At 42.9% G+C, this 22,170-nt stretch overlaps 1 protein-coding gene across 1 annotated transcript; it reads right to left on the bottom strand.

The window, feature by feature from the left end:
- Positions 1-13,610: 13,610 nt before the first annotated feature.
- On the bottom strand, positions 13,611-21,922 carry ARL13A (ARF like GTPase 13A; the record flags this gene model as incomplete). Its single annotated transcript, XM_081043021.1, has 7 exons — positions 13,611-13,865; positions 13,960-14,050; positions 14,677-14,864; positions 15,392-15,497; positions 16,355-16,604; positions 21,689-21,759; positions 21,864-21,922. 7 exons carry the CDS (start codon positions 21,920-21,922, stop codon positions 13,611-13,613), a joined length of 1,020 nt encoding a protein of 339 aa, XP_080899147.1.
- Positions 21,923-22,170: the final 248 nt, after the last annotated feature.

Consider the following 22,170-nt stretch of genomic DNA (forward strand, 5'->3'; position numbering starts at 1 on the left):
TCTTAATCCAGTCATCTACCGATGGGCATTTCGGTTGTTTCCATATCTTGGCTATTGTGTTAAGTGCTGCAATAAACATAGGAGTGCATACTGATTTTTGAATTGGAGTTTTGGATATCTCCGGGTAGAAGGCATCAGTATTTTAAAAATTCTTATGTGCAGCCAAGGTTGAGAGCCAGTGGTCTAGGTGGTCTTTACCTTTCAAAGTGTGGCCCTTGAACCAGCAGCATCAGCACCTCTAAGAGCTTGTTAGAAACGCAAATTTTAAGGCTCCACTTCAACTGGATCAAAAACGCTGGGGGTGGGGCACAGCAATCTGTGTTTTAATATACCCTCTCAGGGATTCTGGTGCCCACTCAAGTTTGAAAACCACTGGTTTAGAGTGACTGTTCTGTCTTGGTTGCACATTAGAATCACCTGGGGACCTTTTCAAAAAGGTTCCTGGGCATCATCCCCTCAGAGATTCTGATTTAATTCATTTTGGGTGTGGCCCTAGCATCTTATTTTAAGAGATCCCCAGATAAGTCTAATGTGCAGGTAAGGATGAAAATCACAGCCTAGAGTTTTTGTCTCCGAGCCCAGTGTTAGGCTTGATGAGTAAAAGTGCACATCAAGTTGCAGATAAAAACTAACTAGTTGGGTAATAGGCAAAATACAGGCATAGCCTGATTTATTGCACCTTGATTTATTTCACCTTACAGATGTTGTGTTTTTCACAAATTGAAGACAAGACCTTCCACCAGCAAAAAGATTATGAGTCGCTTTATAGTGGTTGTCTGGAACAGAACCCACAATATCTCGAGGGAGGCCTGTAGGTTGCTTTTTTTGCTTCCTTATCTAGAGCCACCCAGGGTCTCTGAACACTGGTTTAAAGCCCTTTGCAAAGGTTTTCATACCTTTAAAGAATTCCTTTTCCATTTCTGCACTTATTTTGGTGGGTGTGATAGAGTGGGGTTAGATACCATCAATTGCTAATAATCTTAGCTAAACCTTAAAATTAACCATCATACATGACAAGAGAAAAGTGAGCTCATTTTAATATTAAAGTAGGACAGTTGTTTTAACCTTTTCACTGCATTGATTTCAAGCTTGTTCTCCAAAATGTGTCAAAAATCCACAGAAAACACAGTATTTATATTTTTAAGTAAATACAGTTAAGGTGCTACATTTTATTAAATGATTAAAGTATAAAAATTTCCTATTGTTATTCATTCTTGAAAAACACAAAAATATAGAAAAATGTACATCTGCTTTCCTAAACTTCCTTTCTGGAACACTGAGCTCGTGGAGTAAGGTTGAACACTGCAGTCAGAGGCATGAAAATATCATTCAATTATAGATGAATATCACAGCGAAAATATTAAGGGTTTGTCCTCATCCTGCTTCCTACCTTTCTTCCAGAACTGGCTTCTCGTTAAGCTCATCTTAGAGTTGCTGAACCTCTGAGTACACATTTTTGCCATTGCCTTTATTGCTGGTTTGGAGTTTCACCTATAGCAGTGGTCTTGGCTGCAAGTTGGATTCATCAGAGACCTCTTAAAAAAATCCCAGTTGCTAGGGCTTTGGCCCTACTCCCTCATATTCTGATTTAATTGGTCTGGGGTGTGGCCCAGAATCTGGATTTTTTTAAAGATCCCCCAAGGTGATTGTAATGTGAAGCCAGGGTTATGATCCTCCAATTAGGGCTGTGGTCCCCAAACTTGTCTGCACATTAAAATCCCCTGGGGATCTTTTAAACCTTCCAAAACCTGGACCACACCCCAGACTAATTAAATCATCACAATCTCTAGGGGTGGGACAGAGGCATTGGTAATTCTGAAGTTTCCCGTGATTCCAGTATGCACCCAGCATTGTAAACCGTGGGGTTAGTGTATTTAATTGTTTGGAGTTGGGAGAGAGAAAAGAATGATTGTCGTTTGCTGAGATGCAAGTCTTCCAACCATTTGCCTTCAAAATCATATTGCCAATTTATAATTTACAGGGTCATGATTGTCATTTTCCTAAGAAATATGTTTAAAAATAGCATGCCTATAAAGGATAGTCATGAACCAGTTGAGGTTCCCTTAGAGCTCACCAATTAATGCAAGTGCAAAAGGACAATTGAAATGGAATATAATTATTATGTCCTGGAATTAAAAGTTTTCTATCACCTGATTCGATTCCATCATTATATGTATTTCCACATTATATTTCCCATGGTTTCTCCACAAACTAAATGAGGTGGCAATGCTAACATCTAGCCAGAGCCGCACAATGGAGGAACATATCAATATCCTCACCATTCCTGAGATCATTAGGGTACAGTTGAGAGGAGAGGTCTTTGTTCTGAGGCCCTAAGAAGGAATTTAAATATTTAAAGATTTTTTTTTATTGGGGAAGGGGAACAGGACTTTATTGGGGAACAGTGTGTACTTCCAGGACTTTTTTCCAAATAAAGTTGTTGTCCTTTCAATCTTAGTTGTGGAGGGTGCCATTCAGCTTCAAGTTGTTGTCCTTTTAGTCTTAGTTGTGGAGGGCACAGCTCAGCTCCAGGTCCAGTTGCCATTGCTAGTTGCCGGGGGCGCAGCCCACCATCCCTTGTGGGAGTCGAACTGGCAACCTTGTGGTGGAGAGCCTGCGCTCCAACCAACTGAGCCATCCCGGAGCTCAGCAACAGCTCAGCTCAAGGTGCCATGCTCAATCTTAGTTGCAGAGGGTGGAGCCCACCATCCCTTGCGGGACTCGAGGAATTGAACTGGCAACCTTGTGGTTAAGAGCCCACTGGCCCATGTGGGAATCGAACTGGCAGCCCTCAGAGTTAGTAGCATGGAGCTCTAACCGCCTGAGCCACCGGGTCGGCCCCGGAATTTAAATATTTAAAGGTGTTGACATTCACTGTTTGCATTTTACTGATCACCTTTACTTGTAACCAATCCAAGGGATACCTGAGAAAAAAGAGAGGGCTGTCTTATACTTGGCTGTTTAATAGTCTCTTTCTTCCTATTAGACTGTAAGGCTTGTGGGGATAAGGGTTATATCCTGTTGGTTGCTGTATCTCTGTCTAGCACCCAGCCCAGTATCTGAAATGTGGCAGGTTCTCAGAGTGGCAGTATAGCATTGTAATGCAGGGACTCAACTCCCGCTCCCCGTACCAGAACGCAGGACATGGTGAGGCCAAAAAGGAACACCAACGGAGCCATAAATAGGGGAGTTATACCACTATATTCTCGATGGCGGCTGGTCGAGACACAAAAGCGGATATGTGCCAGTACCCCAATGAGGGGTCTTCCTGCACCCCAGTCTCACTGGCGGCCAGGCAAGACACAGGAAGTAGGATCAACAAGATCTGCGCCACCTGCAATCTGCTTGCTAACCGTACTTGTTAGCTGCAATCCGCGCTTGCTAGCATAGCCAAGACAGTTATATTAGTGGCTAATGGCTAACTGGTTACAGCTGATGGCCAACTAGTTACAGCTGATGGTCATCTGATCACAGCTGATGGCCATCTACTACCCGAGCCAGCACCTTTCCACGTGAGGTCGAGAGCCTGGAAACTGCTCTCTGGGACTCCATTCGTACAAGCATACTGACCAAGAAGAGCAGCTTTGGAATCAGGCTGACCTGGCCTTCAATCCTGGCTCCTTCACTTGCATGCTGTGTGACCTAGGGCAAGTTACCTCTCCAACCCTCTGTTCATTACCCCACTCCCTATAAAAGAAGGGTAATAGTAGTGTTTACCTCATGGGATTGTTATGACTCATTCAGCGAAACAGTATATGTAAAGCATGTTGCAAACTGCCTGTAACATAGTAGGTATCCATTAAATGGGAGTTATTCTTAATAACCTGATTATTTGTTGAAGGAATAAATGGATGCCATTGAAGCAGGGCCCAGTTGGGCCCCCTGTACTCTGAATGCTCTGGGATGCCCCACCCTCATCCAGGTGGGCTTCACACCCCTGTGGCTGGGCTCAGAATGCCTCCGGGATGCCCTGTCTCGGTTCTGGCTCCTTAGCTTAGAAGATCACCTTGTAGATGCTGGCTAATTACAAACTCTATTGCTTAGCATTTTCCCACATTACTCCCCCACTGTTACTCCCTCACTGTTCCCTGACCACTGGTGCACAAGAGATATGATGACAGAGGGGGCATCATGAAAAGAGATCAGACCTCTGGGACATCATGCAGCCTCTGGGAGAATGCCCTGATTTTCCCTTAAATACCCCCAGCCGGTCTGAGGATGTGAAGGCAGTTTCTGGAGGTGTTAACCCGCTGCCTTCTCAGACCACCGGTGCTCTGACAATAAACACTTATTCTATGACCCAACTCCTGTGTTGGTCTGTTGTCTGAGCGGCGCAGGCAGCACAAGCCCCAGACCCCTTTGGCCTCCGGTGACACCATGTCTTGCTTTTTCTTCCCTCTCTTGAGACTAGCAAGCGAAAAGAACCTAATCAAGTTGTTTTCTATATGATTTCAATACTAAATTTCAGGCAAACAAAAACCAAACACACATTGGAAAGAGTCCCTTCCCTGTTGATGTGGGAGTTTCTCAGCATTTATGTTCCGGTCAAATAGCACAGCTTTGAGTAAAAAGTTTAAATACAGCTTAAAGGAAAATGAGGCATGGAAAAGAGATAAGGCCATCCCTATCATTTTCTCACCCTTGTAATATTGGTTGCTAAAATAGCTCGCTTGTCAACTCCCTTTGTACTACTATGAGAAGTGCTAATGTAAGACATATTTTCTGAAAATAACTGCGATGAAGTGTCATGAATGAAGGGCTTTGGTACTGAAATGTTGGGGTTCCCTTTTGAGTAGCATAGCTCAGTGTAGGGACAGAGTCCCAGAGAGCAGTTTCCAGGCTCTCGACCTCACGTGGAAAGGTGCTGGCTCGGGTAGTAGTTGGCCATCAGCTGTTACTGGTTAGCCATTAGCCACTAATATAACTGACTGTGCTAGTGTGGCTACACTAGCGGTGTTGGTTAGTTGACAGAGAAGCCCACGGAGGATTGCGGCTAGCACGTGGAGTTAGCAAGCGTGGATGGCGGATTGCAGATCATATGGATCCTACTTCCTGTGTCTCGCCTGGCCACCAGCCAGACTGGGGTGCAGGAAGACCCCTCTTTGGGATACTGGTGGATGTTTGCTTCCTGTATCTGCAACCCAGCCACCAGCGAGAATACAGTGGTATGACTCCCTTATCCAGGGCTCCATTTGTGTTCCTTTTCATCCTCACCATGTCCTGCATTCTTGTGCAGGGAGCGGGAACTGAGACCGTGCCTTACACTCAGGATCATGAATTGCCCAGAACATCTATTAATATTACCCTTTCCATCTCCTAAAAGGAAACTTGTTTCTAGGGGTGGGCTTTCATTTTTTTATAACTAAACGTACTGTACATGCTACCAGGGATCCTCAATTAGATTATGAACAGAAAAAGGACACTAGTGGGAAAAACTGGTAAAATCTGAATAAAGTCTGTCATTTAGTAAACAGCATTGTGCTAACGTTAATGTCATAGTTTTGATCAGTGGACCAGGGTTAGATGTGATGTTAAGGGGAGATGGGAACTCTGTGCTATGTTTACCACTCTTCTGTATATTTAAAATTATCTCAAAATATGAAGTTAAAAATACTAAACATAGTCTTTTAAAAACTAATTGTACTCATTGAAAGCTAATTCTAGGAAAATCAAGTCTGGGCAGACGTTGAGGCCAGGGCTCCAGGAAGAGAGTTGTGCTCACCCAGATACCCAGATATGTGCTAGATGTTTGACTCACCAAAAGCACTGTCTTTCACAAGGTGAGAAGGGGGACGGTGTAGCATGTGGCAATTCTTTTACAAAAAGGAACTTCTGGCAGCCTATCTATAAACAGTTCCTTTTTCTCCATACAAGCTAGCCTGGTTGAAAACACAGCAACCTGATTTAAAAGAGGTCCAAATATGTAAGTTTTCTTAACTCCCATCTTAGAATTTGGTCGGTTAGGTGTTTGAAAAGAATTTCTCATTAAGTGCTAAACCTGAAATGGTAATTGTGCCCTGAACATGAGATGGGGAGTGGGAAGAGGAAGGATCCAGCCCATTTAAAGCGCCATTCCCCTTAGCATTCAGTTCTCCATTCCCTGAATCAAATCATCTGCAGAGGTAACGCCTAAAAAAATAAATAAATAAATGTTATTACAAAAGGTATTGGCAGAGGGGGGTAAAATCTAAAAAAGGACTCTGGCGCTCTTCATTCTCTTAGATTCTTTAAGGACGAACCCTTCTAGGTATGTTTTCCATAGCTGTGATCAGCATGTGTGCCTGCTATTTTCTATTTTGCTGTTTTCACTTAACATTATTTCACATTCTGGTTCTCACCTGCACAGTGCACATAATTGTCATCTTTAGTGGTGGTGTAACATTCCATTGTATCGAATGGCATGACAGTTCTTAGGACTGGGCTAATTTTTCTGAGCAGATATAAAAGGACTGCTGTCTCTTGGCACCAGAGTTCTATTTCATAACAGTTCCTGAAAGTGGTAACTAGCATGAATGTGGGATTGCGTGGGATTCCTTGAGTCATCATTGCACAGCACAGTTTGAGTGCTTTGTTAAACATCGCTCTGCCCACCACCCAACAGTAGAGCCTTCCGGCCAGTTCACTTGCCCAGGGGTAGAAGTACAAGCCCCCTGACTCACACGACCCTAACCTGATACTATCTCCAGGCTAAACAGCAGGAAATTCCCACTTCTTTCTCGCCTGGCATAACAACTCCACTTGTTTTTCCCACAGAGATTGATATGAAAGAAAAGGCAGGAGGAGTGGGAGGATGTATTATTATACTAAAGGAATAAGGCACAGGTCAGGGGTGTCATGGCTATAGTTCTTTTAGGTGTACCTGTAAAAATGAAGTGGGATGAGAGGATGATTTCAAGGCCTGTAAAGCTGGCCTGGATAGCGCTTCAAGGCCTGGATAGCGCTCCTTCTCTACACCCCTTCCTATCAAAAATCCAAGTTGTGGCTATCCAATAAAGGTTTACAGTGGTGAGTGACAAAGCAATGAGCCCAGGCTTGACCCCTACCCCACCCATGACCAATGGCATTTTATAGTTAAGAATGCTAGTTGGCACTATTCTCCTGAGAAGAGTGGTATGGTATTTGGTGCACTTGGTTAATTCTTGCCAGTAGCAACTGCCTTGGAAATGAGTGATTCTATTAGGTTACAGGGAAGGAAGAGTAATATTTAAAATACAACTGGTATGGGCTACGTACCACTCAAATCTCCAGCGTATGTATAGCTAAGTTAGTTACTACTGGTTTCCATGCTCCAGCCCTAAATTGCCATGATTCTCCTTTACCTCTTACTGTGGACTAACTATATGACCCATGTCCTACAGATCACAGTGGATGCCTGCCCTGCTGGTAGGGTACCACAGGGTAGGTAGAAACAACATATGAATGAAGAGTAGTGACCAGATTTCAGGAATTGAAAAACCAGAGCAGAGAGACCCTTCTACCTATGCAAATTGAATTCTCTAGTCAGAAAGCCCAGGCCTTTCTTGCAAGACAAAATGGACAAGTATCCAAAGCCTCGTGGGACTTGTTGACTAATGGGCCAGGGTCATATGCTTGAAGTGCCTCTGACGAGAGCGAGGCTCTAAAAGTCCTAAAGGAGGGAGGCTAAAACCTTGACAATGGAAGGAGAGGAATTCCAAGGCAAGCACTTCCTTGCCTAAAAGAAAATTTGCCCTTTAGGTTCAAGAAACTATCCTTAATCTTGGTCCTTGGGCTGCCACGCTGAGACAGATTTGTAAAACCTCTTTGGCAGCTTTGGGATTCTCAGACAAGGCTCTGGGAGGCAGCAGTTGATAGTGGTTATAGTTACTCTAGATTCTCTATGCTCTTTGTACTTTAGAATCTAAGATATCTCTCTTTGGGTTGTTCTTTGCAGAAAAGGGGGTATCTCTCCCAGAAGAGGGATATAGCTGTGTAATGATCTACAAGATGGGACAATTCAATTTGAGAACTCATCGTAGAGAAAGTGCTACACACCTTATTCCTGAATATCACTACAGTCACCTTCGAAGTCCTCCCTTTGGGAAACTATGCACTGACGCTAGTGCCTAGTCCACCCTTCAAAGCAATTTTGGAGCTCTTTTTCTGGAATGGCCATCAGAGCTGTCGTCATATTACCCTGGATGTCCTGAATGTCATCAAAATATCTTCCTTTCAATATTTCCTTTATCTTTCAGTAAAGAAAGAAGTCATTGGGGGCCAGATCAGGTGAGTAGGGAGGGTGTTTCCAATACAGATATTTGTTTACCGGCTAAAAACTCCCTCACAGACAGTGCTGTGTGAGTTGGTACATTGTCGTGATGCAAGAGCCATGAATTGCTGGCCAAAAGTTCAGGTCGTCTAACGTTTTCATGCAGCATTTTCAGCACTTCCAAATAGTAAACTTGGTTAACTGTTTGTCCAGTTTGTACAAATTCATAATGAATAATACCTCTGATGTCGAAAAAGGTTAGCAACATCGTTGCAACATGTTTGTGAACTTAATTGTCAGACCTCTTAAGCTCTTCCCCTAATCATAATAGCAGCTAACATTTACTGATCTATTGATTATGTGTCGGGCACTATGCTAAGCATTTTTATATGGATTGTCCCCTTTGATCCTCACAACAAGCTTGTGAGGCAGGTACCCTTATTCCTGTCTTCACTGGGAGAAATTGTCAGGTCACCCAGCTTGATAAGAGGTTTGAAAAGTATAGTAATAGCCTATAGTAACAAAATTAAGATTCTTTCAACAATAAATGAGGGTGTGCTGGCAGTGTTGGGGGGGATATTCTTTAAATAACTTCTTGTGATTGGTGAATTCTATGTAGAAAAATTTGGTTGACACCCAGGAACACATATGTTGTACAAAGAAAAGTGTGCCAGTTTTTGAAATTCAATTTTGTCAGGTTTTTTCAAGCTAAATTCTGCACCCTGCCCACATTCATAGGTGGCACTCCCACCCCATTTTAATCACACTTCCCCTTCCCTCTGGGTTGAAAAAATATGCCTGCTTATAAACACACATGCCATAAAAAGAAATGTGGATGATCCAATTTTCTTGAGAACCTTGGTTTGTTGAATTACAGTCTGCTGCCTGATAAAACTCTTCTTCAGTCGAGATATTTGCTGTGTCCTTGAGTGAGAATGATTGTCAGCAGAATCCTCCAGTGATATTTATCGGGTAAATTGGAGGAACGAAGGTGGGTCAAAAATGGCCAGAGGAGACCCAGGGAGGATGTAGCTTATGATCATGTGCTGCATAATTATGTTTCTGTCAATGATGTACCATATATACAACGGTGGTCCCGTGTGATTATAATGGATTATAAACAAAAAGGTTGTTTGCAATGTTGAAAGAAAAGGCTGGACCCTACTGAGATGTTGAATTTACTGCTAGCTCTGGGTGGTTTAAATAAATGAGGAGGCTCGGCGTGCTTTCTTTCTACCATGTGCCTGCCTTAGGCTGGGGCCTGGAGTTGGCCAGGTATTGAAAGGATTGGGCTGGGGAGGAAGGGGGCCTGGGAGCCAGCCCAAGCCAACCCCTGCACACATACATTCTCTCTCTCTCTCTCTCTCTCTCTCTCTCTCTCTCTCTCTCTCTCTCTCTTTCTCTCTCTCTCTCTCACACACACACACACACACAAACTCAATTTACAGTTTTTTCTCTGTGTCTCTCTCTGTTTCCTCCCAGTCCACTTTCTCCCTCCGTCCCTTTCTCTCCTCCCATTCTCTCTTTTTTAAATTTCTAATCTCAGGCTTTATCTCTCTGGGTCTCTTTTGATCTGTGACCCCTCTTCTCTTTCTTTCCTCTCTCCTTTACTCCTTCCCTCCTTCTGATGTCTCTTCTCCCTTAGACAGTGCAGCCCTCCACAGCCTTCCTCCAGGCACCCCCACAATGTGTGTGTGCATGTGTGTGTACCTATGTGCTTTAGCTTTTAGACCATATTTGTACTGTATCTTTTCTATGTTTAGCTATGTTTAGATATACAAATACTTACCATCATATTACAGTTGCCTACGTGTTCAGTATAGTCATGTGCCGTAAAGGTTTGTAGCCTCAGAGCAGTAGGCTGCATCATAGATGTATGGGGGGCCATGTCATCTGTGTTTGTGGAAGTGCACTCTGTGATGTCCACAATGTCCACAATGACGAAATTGCCTAATTGTGCATTTCTCAGAATGTATCCCCATCATTGAGCAATGCATGACTGTATTTGGACAAGGAAAATAGAGTCCTGGCTCAGGTACACAGAAGATCTACATTTTATGAGCAGCTGTCAGTGATCAGCTGTAAAGTCTTGGGCAAGTCACTTAACCTCTCTGTGCTCCCAAGTTCATCATCTGTTTAATAACTGGGTTGGACTAGAGACTCTGTAAGGTTCCTTCCGGTTCCATGACTAATAAGCTGAGTCTCAGTCAGAATCCTGTCAGACCCACAAGGTGCCTGGGGTACTTCCCTTGGAGACGAGGCCACATGCAATGCGTAATAGCAGATGACTCAGCCTTAGACAGTGTCATGCCCTCCAGATGTGGTTGTAAGACTGACCTTTCTGTGCAAGGTTTCTATCTCTCAGAAACAATTATGAGCTACTTGGTTTATACTGCTTGGTGAGACTGTATAGGGTAGGAGTTAAGATCACGAATTATGGAGTAGGACCTTAGTTTGAAACTAGTTCCACTGCTTCCCAGTGGGTGCCCTGGGACAAATGATTTGACCTCTCTGAATATCAGTTTCTGCCTCTGTAAGATGATGATAATAGAACTGACCTCTTGGATAGGCTTGTGAAAAGGAAATGCAGTGGTCTGTGTAAAGCCCTTAGCCCAACACCTGGCAGGATGGAAGTGCTCAGTCAACCGTGTCTGTTACTACTATTGGTGCACTTACTGCTATCAGCATAATTCTCCTGACAGGGGCGTGGCTAAGCTTCAGCATTTTTCCTGGATGTAGCTTTCTCTTTCTGGATGGGATGTGAGGAAAGCATAAGCAGGTCTTGCTGGCCTAAAGCAGCTCTAAAGTCAGATCTGGATTCAGTTCCCTGCTCTGGGACCTTGGGCAAATTATTTAACTTCTCTGCCCCTTAGTCACCTCATCTGTAAAATGCAGGCAGGCATATTGCGTCCCCCCAAGCATCGTTGTGAATATTATAATGAATGTGAATAACTTAGTGCTGTGCTGGACATCCCGGAGCCACTAAAGAAATGGTGGCTGTGGTACTGATGGTGAAATTAATCATTGCTGTAAGAATAAATGACTGCCTCCACTACTACTACCATCATTGGGATGGAGGGTTGAATATGTTCAAGTTTGTACAGTTTTTGCATATCTAACCAAAGTGTTAGGAATTGCCACCAGGCTTCACTGACAGTGGCTGGGAATTTAAAACCGAGTTGTTTTTAGGGGCACAATTGAAATTGATTCAGCAGACCATAATTCTCACAAGAAAAGTCATATTTATTTCTGCCAGTCCCCATTCACCCAAGAACCTTAGGGGGGAAAATGTAATTCTAAACTGGCCTTGTACGTCTACTGCTCAGTTTCAGTTGGTCGCCCATGACATACTGCTCACAGGTTTCATCAGGCTCATCATCTGGATGCAAAGATGTAAGGTCTCTGTTCTCCTTTGCCAAGGTCATCTCGAGCCTCTTGGTGGGTGTAAGATTTATTTGATGGGTAGAATGCAGATGTACAGGAACAATGGGAGTTTTAAGGGATGAGATATTAGAGTAGGTGGATATGTAGGGGACTGTAGAAGTATTAGGAAGTAGAAATTGAAAAAAATGAAATAGTCCTGATGGTTCTGGAGATGAGCCCATTTATGGAGGGAGGGATATTAGATGTTTCTTTGGACTGCCCTCCATTTTTCTCTTTAGTATTCTGTTAAAAGTTAAAGAGAAAGAAAACAGCCAGTTACTGCAAGCAAAGCTAACCTCCAGGTTTCCTGTCCTTCCCAGACCACTCCAGGTTAGGAGGCCACTTTCTAAGGGAGTGTAGATTGCACCCACTAGAACCCCCATTCAGCCCTGGCCTCATACTTTCTCTAACTCTTGCTATCTCCCCTCTCCCTTTCATTTAAGGAATACTAACCACAGGATTCAAAGATGTCTTCACAGGCATCTTCCAGCATCATCCTCTCTAGGTCCCAGGTATCTAGTCTCTTTTTTGCCCTGGGTTCTGAGGTTATAGAAAAGAAAAATAGATTGCAATTTTGAACAGAGATTTAGGGGGTAATTTCTGATATCTAGAAAACACCTCCTTCACTCTTCTACTAGATTCTTGCCACTCAACTCTCATCCTCACCCCTCATCCCCAGAGCAGCCCCTCTCTCCTCCTCAGTGCCCCTGGCCACGTCCAGACCCCTCCATATAGGTATAACAACCCAAGGCTCTGGGGTAGTCTTCAGGGCCAGATTCCTTGGAGAGCAGAGGTAACATTACAATATTGACAGTTGACCATCGTCCCGACTGTGGTCCCATGGAACACTGAGAAGGTATGGCCATTAAAAACAATGGGCCTTCAAGTTCTCACAACTTTTTTCTTTAAGGCCTTTATTGTATTGGGAGAAATCATGCATGCTTATTACAAAAAAGAAAAATTCCAAAAAAGTCCAAAAATTCAAAGAAAGGCACATAGGCTGTTTACTTCTCAAAATCACCTCGTATCTAACCCATAGAGAAAACCACTACTGATGTTTTAGTGTTTTCCCTCCAGATATTCTATGCATATATACACACCGTGCTGTACATGCTATACTCTGACTTGCCATTTTCTCTAACAAAACATCAGATTGTGGAAAATTTTCCACATCAGTAAGTATATAAGTCAACGATAGCCCTTTTAATGCCTGCATAATATTCCGTTGTGTGGATTCACCATAATTTATTTGGCCATTTCCCATTGTTAGACATTTAGCTTGTTCCTAACTTTTAGCTGTGGTACACAGTGCTGTGATTGAACAACCATAAGCATCCAGTTATTGGATACGTGTGTGATTATTTTTGTACAGTTCAAGAAATGAAATGATTTGATCATAGGGTTTCTACATTTTTAGAGTTCTCAGTATATAGAGGGTGCCAAGAAAATGTATACACATTTTAAGAAAGAAAAAAGCTATTAAAATTGTAATACTCAATATATACCAATAACAAAAGATGAATATAAGTCACGTTTGACTTCTGCAATTACAAGAGGTGCTCAAAGTGGTTACCATCAGTGTCCAGACACTTCTGATTATGGTGAACTACTGCTTGAACAACGTTGACCAAAGTGTCCACTTGTATACATTTTTTTTGCACCCCCGGTATATTGAGAGAGGGCGAGCAAGAGGGAGACAGCTAACCAAACTATTCTCCAGAAAGGTTGTACCAATTTGTACTGCCACCACTGGAAATCATAATCTTTAAGATAACCCTATAGCCACTCAAACAAAGATCTTGTATCAGCTAGTGCTGGGGCATCATACGGGGCTACCAGATGGTGGTCCCCAAGTATTCTCCCTGCCCTTCATCCACTTCTCCTGACCACCAACCATAGTATGAGAAAAGTATTTCAGACTCAAAATAAGAATACTGTTTTATAAATTGTGAGGGAAGGCCTAGGTATCTTTTCTTCTCTGATTAACCACTGATCCAGCATTACCTTCAAAAAGATCATCATCGTCATCGTCATCGTCATCGTCATCGTCATCATCGTAAGTTGCTGGGGGCTGCAAGCCAGGATTCTGACTGTAGTGAAGCTTAGTAGTGTTTTGAGCTCCAGTTTCCCCAGAACATTCACCTTTCTCCATGGGTTCATCTAAAGCAAATGTCACTGATACATTCTTTTTAGGCCTTAATCTTAAACCTTCTTTCTGTACAGCGAGAAGATGGAGAAAAAAAAGTCATTTGATGCCCAAGAGTTTAGAGATTGGTACCTGGGGCAATAACATTTAAAGAACCATTTACCTGTAGGATTGGCTTTAGGGGCCTAGATTCCATGGACTGTTGTCCTACAGGCTGTCTTTTTAGTTTGGACATTCCAATTCTGGTAGAGAATTTGGGGGATTGAAAAGACAACACAATTGTGAAAGCACACACTTCAGGGTCCTTAACTGAATGCACCTATTATCCCATTCCTGACATATGCCTTTGGACAATGAAAGGGAGAATAGAGCAAGAGGACATTTAGGCCTTTACTCTTCAAAATCTTGATCATCTCCGGTTTTATTTTCTTCTAATTTTCCATATTCCTGTTCTATCCCACCTTTCCTTATTATTGGATCAGAGAACTGGAAGTGGAGAATGTGGAGCAGTTTCAGGACATTTATCCAGAGAATATTGCCTATAAGCTTCTTAAGGTGCTCGTGTTCCTTTTCTCCTCCATGAGGCAAACCAGGGAATAGAAACCCTATTTTGGAGAAGCTCTAATGTTGATAGGTTGGCTTTACCTTTATACAACTTATCCCTCTAATGTGACCACTCCAGTTGTGCTCAGAGGAGGGTGTACTTAATAATGCTGGAACGTTTGTGGTCACTGCCTTAGCCCCATTTGGGCCAAGTGATCTTGAGAGATTTGATTGAAACCACACAGAATCCAAGCACGTCCCCAAACTCCCTGCTTATGTTGAAGATTGACTGCTGCATGTGTTCTTATCAGTATATGTAGTAGAGACAGCTCAGTACCTGCCTGATGAGCATGTTTCCCCCAAGACTCTGTTGCCCTTGGACATTGGGATGCTCGAAGTGAGTGGCTGTTGGTGAGGACACAGCTCTTCACGTTTAGCCCCAGTGGCAGCTAACAGCCAGCGCAGCCCTTCAATTATGTGCTGGTGGTTCCTTCCTTGGAGATTTTGGATGGCTGAACATGGTTCCTGTGACAAAAAGAGAAGGGAAGGCTCTAGCCCAGGAACCAGGGATGCTTGGGGCCATAGTCCCTACCATGCTCAGCCAAGGAGCAGAGGTACCCAAAAGCTTTGCTGTACCTAGAGAGGCTCTAAGACTTCCTAAGAGACTCTCAGCATTCACACCTAAGAAGGTAAATGAAAGCTGCAAAAGCTAAGCTCGTTTAATAAGGTGATTGTGGTATGTAATGTGTTAATTATACAACCTTGGACAAGTCACCCAGAGTCTGTGTGCTTTAACTTTCTTAACCATAAAGTGAGGATATTGAAACTTTCAACTTTACAAAGCAATTTTAAAGGCCTAATGAGAAAACATATGTGAGTGTTATGAGTGTGATATGTATTATCACCGTCGAGTTGGAAATCATTACTGTAGTTACTGCCTAATGGGGAGAGGCTTTGCCTGAGACCCAGCATATGGGGCTGACTATGGAATGGGCCAAGGGATGCATCAGCTGGGCTCGAGAGGGTGAGGGAAGGGAGAGGTGGACACTTACCACTCGGCACGGGGACTTGTTCTCATTTACTAGCCTTTCCAGGAGTAGATATTTAATAATGTCACAAGGTAGCAGGGCATTCGTTTTGTCTTGTTTGTTTGCCAGGCTAGGGCATGACATAGGAGAGAGGGTGGGAAGAAGAGAGGAAGAGTGAGATAGAAATAGAGGCCAAGGGCAAGAAAATAAGGGAAAACGGGGGAGAACAAATCCTGGTACAACTGCTACATATCCGAAGTAGCTTTAAAGACATTTCTAATGACATGAGCCAGAAGTTTCCCCAGCCAACTCAGTGGAAGAAAGAATAGCACAAATAATTTGAAGATCATCCCCAGACCTCATTTCTCACTTCTACGCTACACCATCAATCTTTAATTAGAATTGCTAACTGGGAAATGAACAGATTTGGAATTTTTACATGCTCTCCCAAACTCTGTTCATGCTTGAGTTGAGGGTGCTAATGAGGAACAAAAAAAGGCGAAAAGGGAGTGGGGAATCAATGGGTCACCTGAAGTATCACCCTTGGAATCAGTACTAGTTATGTAACTCTTAGGCAGTCTGCCAAGGGAGGAAGCCATTGGCATAAATTATACAAAATAGGGGTGGTTTTCTGCCACTGTCTTAGGGTCAGAAGCTAACGCCAGAAAAGAAGCAGATTCAGAAAGCCAGTCTTCAGGAGAAGTTGAGGGATGGGAGTAGGAGATCTAGATATTACTCTCCATTTCCCTTTGATGCTTGTCTTCAAAATTACCTTTGCACAATTAGGTAAGAGGGTAATGCGTGGGATGAAGTGGCTTTTGAACACAGCTCCTAGAGGACTGGGCCACTCCTCGCCCTCACTGAGCCAAAGGGAGGAGGAGGTCTAACTGGATATGACAAAGGGACCACCCAGCCCTTCCTCTGTCTACTTGTTTTTTGAAGGCTCAAAATGGGAAGGGGAAATTGAGCACAAAGTCAGAGGCTTACACTAGGATGGGTTTTCCTGCCACTCTCTGATCAGACAGCAGATGTGTTAAGATGATCTTCACTTCGTGCATGCGTGCCAAGTCGCTGGAATCCAGGACAAAAACAAGCCCATGCGCCTGTGCATAGTAGTTGGGCCAGATTTCTCGGCCCTTCATATCTCCATTTAGGTCATAGATGGAAACTTCATATTCATCTAGTAGGAGTGTTGTCAGTTCAGGTGTCACACAACTGTCCATCCTAGTCGGGAGTACTGTACATAGGGGAAGAGAAGAGAAGCAACCACAAAGCACGGGGATATAGTTAGATGGAAGAATTTGTTAAACAGACATTGACTAGAGCCTACCCTCAGGAATCCTGCTGAGGCATACTGCCATCCTGCCCACGTTCGTGGATTCATCTTCCTAAACAGCACTGTGCCTAGGCTACCCTCTCCTGGCTCAGTATCCTTCAGTGAGTGCCCTTCTATCCTGCCAGACCTGTCTCTCTCCTGTCTGGTGTCCACAGTGTCCCTGGTACGCACCCAGCCTCTTCCTCCCTCTGCTCCTTGGTTCACGCTCCCCCCACTCCACAAGAATGGCTTGCTCTCTTGCCTTGGGCCTTCACAAGACATTATTCCCATTGCTTAGAGCACTCTTCCACTACTCTTTGCTTGGTCAACACCTATTTTAAAGAAAACATATCCATTTAGATCTCCTTTCCTCTAGAAATTTTTCCCTAACTTCCACCACCATCCCCCAGTCTGGATAAGGTGCCTTTCTTCTGGGCTAACCACTGTCATAACACATATTACAGAGTTATAAATGCAATAATTTACTTATCTGGGTTATAAAATGCAACAGGACAGGAACTCTTCCATTTTTATTCACCATTATATTCATGATGCCAAGCATAGAAGCTAGTATACAGGTGCTCAGTACATATTTGTTGAATGAATTTGATAAGTGAATGAGTGAGTGGATGAACAGGAGGCCCTTCTTTCCCACCCTTTCTTCAAGGCTTAGGAAGGCTTCATAAGGAAGCCTCTCTGACCTGCTCAGCTCTCACTTTCTCTCTCTCTTGGAGCATGTGGTCTGGTAAACTGGTCCTTCACCTCATTCTGTGCATGCCATGTCTCCCCAACTAAAATAGAAGCTCTGTGAGGGAGGGGCTCTGTATTAGCTTACACACAGTAGGTGTTCAGTAAATGTTTATGGTTCCTGTTATTGTGGATGAGAGTATGAAGTCCTCTTCCTATCTCATAGGATACATTTGCCCTTTCAAGTCCACGGCCAGAGCAAAGTCCTATAGAGCATCCCATACCTCCTTCAGCTCCCATAGAAATGCAGCTCAAAAGGACAGATTTTACATACATTCCATGTTGTTGAACTGACAGTTCTGGCCTAGCTCTCTGGCCACATAAGTAGCAAAATGACTTTGTAGGTTTTCTATACTCATACCTGGGAGTTCTAAGGCCAGAATCAGTAGCTTCTTATTTCTAGTCTCAGATCTACCTATGATATTTTCCATAGGATTGCCAGAATGAGCTGTTTAGCTGAGAAGTTAGTAAGATGCTTTCAGATCTTTGGAAATGTATGATTACACACACATTTATGTGTACACACACACACACACACACACACACATATATATGTATATATATATGTGTGTGTGTGTGTGTGTGTGTATACGTATATATTATCATTTTTTAAAATTAAAGATTATCGGGGTGACAATTGTTAGCAAAGGTACCAAGATTCCAGGTGTACAATTCTGTATTACATCATCTATATATCATATTATGTGTTTACCACCCAGAGTCAGTTCTCCTTCCATCACCATATATTTGATCCCCCTTACCCTCATCTACCACTCCCCACCTCCCTTACCCTCTGGTAACCGCTAAACTATTGTCTGTGTCTATGAGTTTTTGTTTCTTTATTTGTTTTTCTTTTTCTTTTGTTGAAATCATGTGGTTCTCTACTTTTTCTGTCTGACTTATTTCGCTTAGCATTATAATCTCAAGATCCATCCATGTTGTCACAAATGGCACTACTTCATCTTTTCTTATGGCAGAATCGTATTCTGTGCATATATACCATAACTTCTTTATCTAATTATCATTAGGTTTTAACGTGCTTTTGTAACTCCTGTTTTCACGTTAGCCAGTGATCTTTTGTGTGTGTGTGTGTGTGTGTGTGTGTGTCTTTTTTAAAAGATTTTTATTAAAATACAGCTAATTATAGCTTTCAGGTAACATAATTTCCAGTCACAACTTTGATGTGATATTTACTATGTCTGTATTAAGCTACTTAAAAATAATAAGTGAATAAGTTAAAACTCTAAAGGTAATTTTAAAATCTTGTTTCCTGCATCGAGGCAAGCAATCTTTATATTATTTTTTCCTGTCAGAGCAAAACATTTTCCCTAGCTATTTTTTCTCTTTACTTGAAACCGTACTAGTTCCTTCAAACATGCAATCTATTGTTGGTGAACACCATAAGCCACGAGAAGTTGTTCCCTGATACTTTATATTTCTCTGTTTCCCTAGCGGAGTGTTTCATAAAGCACAGTATGGGGACTGTCGGCTTCAGAGTTACATGGGTGTGTGATTAAGTCCTAACCTACACCAAATGAATCAGAATCTTTACACTTGGGACCCAACCATTTGCATGTTTAACAAACCCCTATATTTAACAAAATCTCCAGGTGATTCTTTTGCACTTTTAAGCTTGAGAACCACTGCTCTAGAGAACAATGAAACTCATGTCTATTGTATCTCTGTGTCATCTGGTGCCACTTGTTAAGATTTTGATTCTCTCCCCAGACCAAAGTATCTGAGACTCCTGCTCCTGGGTCAGTAGGTGTGAAAGTTCCCCAGGTGATTCTGATGTTTGGGTCTCAGCACTCACTATGCTTCACGATCACCTATGGAATTTTTTAAAACTATGACAGTAGGCCTCAGTCTCTGAGGGTTGGATGCCCCAGGTCTGGTGTAGGGCTCAAGCATCATGGCTATCTTTTTAAAGCTCCCCAGGTGATTGAAATGTATACCCAGGTTTGATAGGGACTGCTCTAAATGCCCTCATTTAGGGTACCTGCTTGTGATCATGCTTGGATTTTTCACTCCATGTGACCATGCCAGACAAAACAGTTATAAAGAATGGTGTCATCGAGAATAACAGCTTATGTCCCCAAATATTTTATAGCCGGAATCTTCAGATGTTCACATGAGTTACTACTTGTAGATTGGAATTTCCTTCCTAGGCTATTATCTGTTCTTGGCACTCATAAACATTTCCGGGAGAACGGGGGCATGAGCTATTGCATTTTGGGTACAGAACAACCTACTAGATTGACTGTGATAGTCTTGCATGGATGGCGGTGGCCTGAGACATTCTTCAGAATGTGATATCAGTGGCACTTTGCTTCTTGGCCATTAGAAACTTCTCTGTGAATGAAGTTACAGCCATAGACCTATGGGCTTATGATTCAGCTCCAAGTTATTCACCAAGCATGAGGCAAGTGTTACAGTAGCAAATGAAATAGACTCCAAGCTCTACTCTCTAGGAATTAGGATGGAAAGCAGACACTGTTCTCACAGATGAAGTAGTATATGGCTAACTGCAGATGAGTGCTTCTCAAAGCTGGCTGGCCGTTATAAACACCTTGAGAGTTCTTAAAATACAGATTCCCACGCCCCACCCAGAATGTATGGGAATCTAGAGGCAGAGCCAAGTGGGAGCTCTAAAAATTATCCCCACTTTTATCACTACTCTTGTGATTTATCCTGGCTCTTTGATTTTCCTGCTGTTTACCTCTTCAACATTTCTGCTTATTAGAGAATTGGGAAAGGCAAGGAGTCAAGTTTGCTGTCTATAAGATGAGATACTAGGCTGAACCATTGGATAAAATGTGGTGCTTGGGGCTGCCACTCTGGGGGTGGGTGTGGAAGGGAGAGAGAAATTGGAAAGAGGCAACATGTGGCCTGAGGAAAATGGTAGAATAGGGGAGAACATTCATTCCACAAATATTTACTGAGTACCTACCTGAGGGTACTAGAAGTGTAGAAGCTAAAGATTCAGAGCTGAAAAGATCCATTACTTTTCCTCAAGGGGCTCACGGTCTAGGGGATGACTTGCAGTTTTGCAATGATGTGATAAGTGCATGAAAGAGGGAGGCACAGCATAGAATGGGAACTGAGGAAGGAGGGTTAGGCGTTAGGGATGGCTTTCCTGAGGTCAAGCTTAGACTGTCGAGCGGTGTTTGGTTAAGCAGGTAGATAATGGAGGGGATGAAATGCTAGGTAGTGGGACAGCATGTGAACTAGATCAGTATGATGGTAGAGGAATGGCGAGTCATTTGTTTTGGCTTTATATGGTCACATGTAGACACAGTCAGAAATGAAGCTGAAAGAGAAGTCAGAGACCAAATCATGGAGAACACTGTGTGCCACCAAGGATCTTAGGTTGTGTTTTGATGACAATGGGGAGGGATTGAATGGCTTTGAGCAGGAAAGTGCCATGATCAGATTTTTGCATTAAGTCCTCCCGGCAACTGTGTGGACCTATTGCTGGGGTGACAACTAGAGATGGCCCGATCACCCAGTAGGCTGATGCTGTAGTTCAAGGAAATTGATGCAGTTTTCAAGTAGGCCAGTGCCAGAGGAGTCAGGTTAGCCCTTTCCTGGACTTTGCTGAGGGCTCCCAGGTTATATAAAACTTGGCCACATCACCATACCCCCACTTTTATTTAATAAACATCAATGGAGGGCATCCTATGCCAGCCACTCTTCTGGGCTCTTTCATTGGTTGGCTGTCAGCTGGGGCTTCACAAATAGAATAGTAGCTCCCTGAAATTCAGTGTAACTGCTTCTTGAAATGTCAAAGTATTAAACTGGAGATCTGGTGTTAAATTTTCATGTCTCTGAACTGACAACATTTCTCAAGCTCTAACCCTCTAGATTAACTGTCACAAAGAGTTTCATGTTATTAAACTTCTTCATCATCCACACTTGTCTCTCTTATCTAGACTAAATTCTACTTTTATTGAGCTATGAAACTAGACACTGTTTTAAACATGCTACCCTTCCTAATTGACTGCAGTGCTTTCCATTTTTTGAGTTCATTCATACTGACACTATGAGAGGAGCTTCAATTAAGATATCTTATAAAGGGAGAGGGTGGCATTCATTACATAAACAGGCTGATAACATCCGAGGAGAGGAGTGTGTGTATGTGTTGAGAAGTGCTTATCTTCAAAAGAGGGAACCTCATAAAGTAAGGCTGGGAAGGAATGATTCTTTTCCTTGGTCTCCGGGGCCCATGGAAAACCTAAACCAGTATCTAATGCTCTTACATCTTTGGAAGGCCTCCATAACAACAGTTTTGCCTGAATTGTTCAATCCAATGATGATGATGGTTACATTCCTAGACATGGAAAAGAAAAATGAGCCATTTGTGCCTTGAGGAGTATGGACAGATACATTGGAGGAAATAGTGAAGTAGGTCTAGAGAAATAATTACAACATTACCTTCGTGTCTCTTCAGTTGTCTTTAGCCGAGACCAGCAGGAGGTCAGCAGCCGGAACATGGTTCGGCTTAGTTCTGTAATATTAAGGGAAACAAGTAAACAAGAAATCAGCCCCATTATTAAAACTGAACCTGTCAGTTTATGACTACATAGGTGCTGATAAACAGAAAGCCTGGGACTGTCAGAAGTCCATTTGTGGGGACAGAGCCAGGAGTGCAGTTTCCAGGCTCTCGGCCTCACGTGGAAAGGTGCTCACTCGGGTAGTAAATGGCCATCAACTGTGATCAGATGGCCATCAGCTGTGGCTA

Source organism: Rhinolophus hipposideros (assembly GCF_964194185.1).
Source record: "Rhinolophus hipposideros genome assembly, chromosome: X".
NCBI lineage: Eukaryota > Metazoa > Chordata > Mammalia > Chiroptera > Rhinolophidae > Rhinolophus > Rhinolophus hipposideros.